At 29.3% G+C, this 6,272-nt stretch overlaps 1 protein-coding gene across 1 annotated transcript; it reads left to right on the forward strand.

Moving 5' to 3' along the window:
* On the forward strand, positions 2,635-4,295 carry LOC109350763 (transcription factor BEE 1-like). Its single transcript, XM_019592061.1, has 6 exons — positions 2,635-3,024; positions 3,117-3,236; positions 3,311-3,376; positions 3,475-3,543; positions 3,650-3,727; positions 4,076-4,295. Exons 1-6 carry the CDS (start codon positions 2,656-2,658, stop codon positions 4,118-4,120), a joined length of 747 nt encoding a protein of 248 aa, XP_019447606.1. The 5' UTR covers positions 2,635-2,655; the 3' UTR covers positions 4,121-4,295.

A 6,272-nucleotide genomic window follows, 5' to 3' on the forward strand; every position in this document is an offset into this window, starting at 1 on the left:
AGATTTTAAGCCACCGTCCCTAGAATTAAAATAAAAATAATTTTTAACTTATTTGATCAAAGAGTGCAGTATATACTGATATCATATAAATTTATAAATAGTTACTGTACCAATGATAATAGTTATGAATGGTGAATAATACAATAACTAGCACCTTTTATTTGTATTACTTTTATTCAGAATCAATGATAATAGTTATGAATGGTGAATAATACAATAACATTATAAAAATATCGGTATATAAATTTTTTCTCTTTCATGTGCTAGTTAAGTTTGTTTTTATCAACTTTATTAGTTGGATATCAAAATTTTACATTTGTATTGTTATCTGACGTAATTTATATCCTTTATTTTTGTATAAAATTGTGAGAGTACACTATGATCTGTTACAAAAAAGTGATACCTCTTTACAATGGGAACTTTTGTATTTGGCATAGAATAAGCCTCATCAAATGACAACAATGATTATACATGTTGTATGCAAAAGTCAGCAATATGAGTTGAAAATTTGTGCTCAAGTTTCTAATTCACACAATGACACAATATTAAAGAGAAAAGTGATGAAGACATATTTATATAGAGAATCAATAAAATCTCACAAACATATATATATAAAAGTTAATTCTAATTTAAATTTAATCATAACTAATAATATCAAAAAGTAAAATTAATTGTTTTATGACATATTAGATATATTGATCTTGCAACTAAAATCAATTAAGTTTGATTAGATATAAGTAATTCAAACAACAAAGTTCCAGTTGTGCTCCCTTCAAAGATAGTAAAATCACGTTCAAACTAGTAAACATATTAGCCAATGAACATATTGGTCAAGGCTAAGCAGCTAAGACAACATCAGGCCAGGACCAAGTATCAGGCCAAGCAGCCAAGGCAGCATCAAGTCATGACCAAGTATCAGGCCAAACAACCATAACATGCGCATCTGGCCAAGACAAATTGCCTAAAGCAAGGCAGACAGGTCAAGCAGCCAAGTTAGCCAAGGCATGTGCTCTTGGCCAGGTAGGCCACGACAGATTGACTGAAGCAGGCCAAGCCTCAGTCTGGCTCAGCATTGCTCACTACTGTTCAGCAGTATGAGCCAAAAAGCCTTGGTTAACTTATTGACCAAGCAATTCATCTTCCTTTATTTTAACATGTGTTTTTAGTGTGTAATTTCAGTTTGTTAGTAGTTAGTTAGTTAGGTTGGTTAATTGTTGTACTACCTTATAAAAGTAATCATTTAGTTCATATTTTGTACACAATTCATATCATAATCAATAAAGTTCATATTTATCTTTTTCATTTCATCTTTTGTGTTTGAAGTCCATAAACTTCATTACTCTTTAGAGAGCTTTCAAATTCTCATAAAACAAAAAATAAAATAAAAAATCACGTTCAAAGCATGTTGGACTATTTCTAGATGTTATAAGAGAATAAAGTATTTATTGGTATCAGAAGATAATTTATCTCCTAGAATATCTAAAATTTTGACATGTGACATGTTTAATCATTTTCTATAAAAATATTTCTGAAACTAAATAAAACAGTATACATGTCAAATAAAGTATCTCATGATATAAGGAGATAAATTATCTCCTACAGCCTCTAAAATCTTGACATGTGGCATGTTTAATAACTTTCTATAAAATATTTGTAAAACAAAATAGTACATGTGTCATATTTTTACTGGTTGGAGGAGATAAATTATCTCATAATATCAGAATATACTTTATTCTCATATCCTAACTAATGAGGATTAATATTATACCGTTTTCTGGTTACTGTTTCAAATTAGATCAAATGGATACTCAGATTCATATTGGCCCAAATAAAGTTGATCTGGATAATTATTGACATTCAAGCCCAATTCTTTGTAACTGGTTCAGGTAAAAACGGTGCAAATACTACAATCTACATAGTCCTGGTTCATAATCGATTTGTATGGTCGAAGTTTCATCTTGACCATTGATTTTAAATTAATGATTAAATTTAGAAAATCATTTTAAATCATGATAAATTACGTTGTGAATAATGCATCCATTGTTGCTCATGGGCATGTAAAAAATTCACTGGGACTCGGAAGTGTAAGGAATTTTAGCACTTGGTGTAAACCAAAATTTAAAATAACTCAACTTTTAATTTTACCAACAAAATGTTGGCATAGTCTAAGATTACATTAAATATGAGATTGGTCAAGATGTCAAATGTTAGATTTTTAATAGCTACATTTGTTAGAAAAATAATCACACACCAAAAACATTAATTCTTTCCTCATAAATTTAAAATACTATTGGTTATACAAATTTTTATATACAGATAATGAGTACTACATGTTATACAAACTTTTAATTTTATTATCGATTATTATTTCGGTGGTGTGTATGTATAATGAAACTAATAATAATTTGTTGTCCCAAAGTATATCTTAAACCATGTATCAAACCAATAATAATGAAGAAAAAAAAAACAGATTTAAGACATCAAATCATTGTCAGATACGAGAACAGATATACTAAAGCCTGAGCTGCCACGTGCCCACCTCAGACTGATCCAATTCATTAATGTAGGTACAATCCTACATTATAAATATCATGTCAGCTACATTATCCAGATACCAATTAAACCTTTCAAAAACAATTCTCTTCTTAAATTCACATGGCTGAATTCAAAGCAGATTTGCAAAGTTTCAGACCCATATTTCCTTTGTTAAACATTGATAGCATGGAATTTATCAATCAATTAGAAACAGTGAACCCACATGTCTTGGATAACTCAAATTTCAACTACATGATGCCTTTCTCTAGTGACACCATTTTTGGTGGTTCTACACAACCTGAACTTCCAACAAACTTGGAAGAAAACTTTTCAGGCCTTGTCTATTATGTCAATTACAATGCTGTTCCAGCTTCACTTTCCATTTCTTCATCAAAAAATGATACCCATGAAGATAAAAAGAGGAAAGCAACAATGGATAATATGACAAAAACCAGTTCTTTAAACTCAACTCATGCAGTTTCTAAAAATGTGAGTTATCTTCTACTACTTTCCTTAGGAAGAAGATACACAATCTTTTGAATTGTTTTTTGAATTTGCTTATTTGTTCATCATGTTTTCAGGATTGTGGAGGAGTGAAGAAGGTGAAAAGGGTTGTAACCGAAAACAAGGAATCAAAGGAAGTAGTTCATGTTAGAGCCAGAAGAGGCCAAGCTACTGATAATCACAGTTTAGCAGAAAGGGTATAATTCATAAATCCACTTTTTCAAACCAATAAATCAATAAAAAATGTTTATATTTATTGTTATATATTCAGGTTAGAAGAGGGAAAATCAATGATAAACTTAGGTGCTTACAGAACATTGTCCCAGGATGTCACAAGGTAAAGAAAATTTCCTTTACTAAATTAAACCTACCTAGGGATGTGTGTAACTTTCTAACATTATTATCATTATTACTTATATACTAATGGACTTTCAGACCATGGGGATGGCAATAATGTTTGATGAGATCATAAACTATGTGCAGTCCTTGCAGCATCAAGTGGAGGTAACTGATCAAAAGGGAAAGACAAAAAAAAAACATTATTTATTGCTAGCAAAAGATAAACATAATAATATAAATATGAATTCATGTTTGATTTCTTACTTTGCAGTTCCTCTCTATGAAGCTTAGTGCAGCAAGTACCTTTTATGACTTCAATTCAGACACAGATGCTTTAGAAATAATACAGGTACCTAATTTATTAGAATCATTCTATCCATGATGCATACATGTAGAAATAGTTTTGATAAGATAAAGTGATAAATATCAAAATATTTTTTTGTATTATCCCTTTACTTCTCTTTCTGTGTAAGAAATTAATCACTTTCAACATACGTTTCTCTCCCTACTAATAAATGTCACTCAGAAAATGAACCCTTTATATTTTAGTCTTTATAGAGATTTAGTTGTGTGTTAAACTATTAGGCTAATGACTTGTTGGTTGGTGGTAAGTATCAAAATATGGTAGACAAATTTATGAATAGCTGATAATATCACATTGTTAGAATTATTTATTTATGTATTTGATTTGTTGCAGAGAGAAAGAGCATCCGAGGCAGAAGATTATGTGAGAGAAGGATAAGGTGGAGTTTCCAACTTTCTACCAACTTGGCCTTAGATCTCTTTGACTGAGTGTTTTTACCTCAGCAACCACACAAAATCATGAAGAAGCCCCATATGCCCCTTTTTACTTTAAATCATTATACAAGGTCAATTTGTTTCTATTACATGGTATAAAAACAAGTGAACATGTTTTTGTTTGTATAATGCCTTAAATATGTGAAGAAATGAAATGGAAATATATTTGAGTCTATAATTCATATATTTTGGTATGTTCAAAATATAATATGTCTATACTCGAAGCACAAATGCCAATATATAGGAAAAAGAAAAAGAAAATTAGAACAGGTCTCGATGATACAAGTTCACTTATCAATTAACTATAAGTTAATTTTAATTCACAATTATAACTAATTGGCCTGTGATTTTGAAGATGATGCAAGTTTTAGCTCAACTAATCCAACCTAACAAAAGTTTTGATTATTCTTTTTAATGATGAAAAAGGTTTCTTTAACACTAAAATTAAAAGCAGAAAAGATTATCATCTTATTTGTTAAAATGGTAGGAAACATTGGCAAATCTTTTCGACAAACAAGAAAGAAGAGACATGCATGAATGAGAAAGATAAGAAAAACTTAAAGCTTGAAGAAGAAGAAAAAAGGAGAAAGAATAGAATCATAGCTTTATTGAATTGAATAATATTTTTCTTCATCATATTGAATCGAATGAGTGATAGTTTACGATGAAAGTAAACTATATATCAGTGTTATAAAACTCGGCTCGAACCGGCCAGTCTGACCGGTTCAACCATGAACTGGACATTTAACCGGCCCGAGCCTCTCATCTAATCGGTTTTGTATCAAATCGGGCTGACTCGGTCAGTTTAAGCCTAAAACTAATGAATCGAGTGGTCGAACCGGTTAAACCGACCGAGTCAATCAAAAAAATATTTTTTTTAAAAAACAACCAAATTGATGTCGTTTTTAAGTGAAAAACAAGTACTTTTAACTTATTTGTAGTTATGTTTGTCATTTGTTAGTTTACATTATAACAAAATCTTCATTATTTAATTAAATTTCAAACTTATTATATGTTTTTGTTGTAGTTAAAACAGTTCCTATGTTTTTTATGATGTTATCAACTTACTTGTGTCATTTTATAGTAGTAAAATGTTCTTTTGTAGTTGTTTAATTAGACATGATAATGGTTTTAAATTTTGAGTATACCATTATTAAATATTGTTACGTATTATGAATTTTTTAGAATTTTTAATGCAAACCGAGTTAACCGGTCCAACCATTGATCCATTGGTTGAACCAATGAGTCATTGACCCAGTACCCTGACCGAGTCATTAACCGGACCGAGTTTAATAACACTGCTATATATACATGTAAACAAAGCTTAACTAACTAAAATCAGTAAAACTAATTCTAACTAGTCTAATACAATGTCAACCCAAATATTAACGTATAGTTCAAAATATATTTCAATATTATTTAACAGAGCTATATAATTTCAGCATTCCCTTGTATTATTATTATTCCCATTCCATGATATAAGTTTTATAATATATAATACAATTTTAAAAGTATTATAATTAGTCAATATTCATATATATTAAATCCCAAAAGAGAAACAATAGAAATGAATTTATTTGTATAAAACAATTTGTCAATTCCTACAACTTCTATGATGAATAATAAGTATGGGAAATTTTGTTCTACAAATATAAGTTTTTTTTAATCACAGATGGCACCTGCACTTCTTTGCAAGTTTGACTGAATGGAGTCATATACTATATAAAAAATAACAATAGCAAAGTTACACATCAATTTTACACACTACACCTTTTTAAATATAAAAATACAATGGACAAATAAGAAACTAGAAAACTCGTGCAACTGTACTCTCTATTTAAAAATAATAGTAAAAATGTGTTTATAAAATTGAGATGTACGTACAATATTTGTATATAAAATTAGAATATCCATAATGCATACAAATATGAATAAAGTTAGCTGAATGTCATATTCTAAAATGTTCAAATAACAAAACTCCAATAATCACCTAGTTTAATTTAAAACTTTAAATGTCGATAACGACAAAGTGCAAACCATCTTTCATTTTCCCTACAAAATTAGAGGTCCTTTTAATCATTAATTCGGGTTCATGA

This window comes from Lupinus angustifolius, chromosome LG06 (assembly GCF_001865875.1).
Source record: "Lupinus angustifolius cultivar Tanjil chromosome LG06, LupAngTanjil_v1.0, whole genome shotgun sequence".
In the NCBI taxonomy this organism is placed as follows: Eukaryota; Viridiplantae; Streptophyta; class Magnoliopsida; order Fabales; family Fabaceae; genus Lupinus; species Lupinus angustifolius.

What these genes read in the sequence shown, in the direction of transcription:
- LOC109350763 (XM_019592061.1), top strand. Translation starts at nt 2,656, where the DNA reads ATGGCTGAATTCAAAGCAGATTTGCAAAGTTTCAGACCCATATTTCCT. An exon ending in CTCATGCAGTTTCTAAAAAT is followed by an intron (nt 3,025 to 3,116) that starts GTGAGTTATCTT and finishes TCATGTTTTCAG; the next exon opens with GATTGTGGAGGAGTGAAGAA. An exon ending in ATCACAGTTTAGCAGAAAGG is followed by an intron (nt 3,237 to 3,310) that starts GTATAATTCATA and finishes TTATATATTCAG; the next exon opens with GTTAGAAGAGGGAAAATCAA.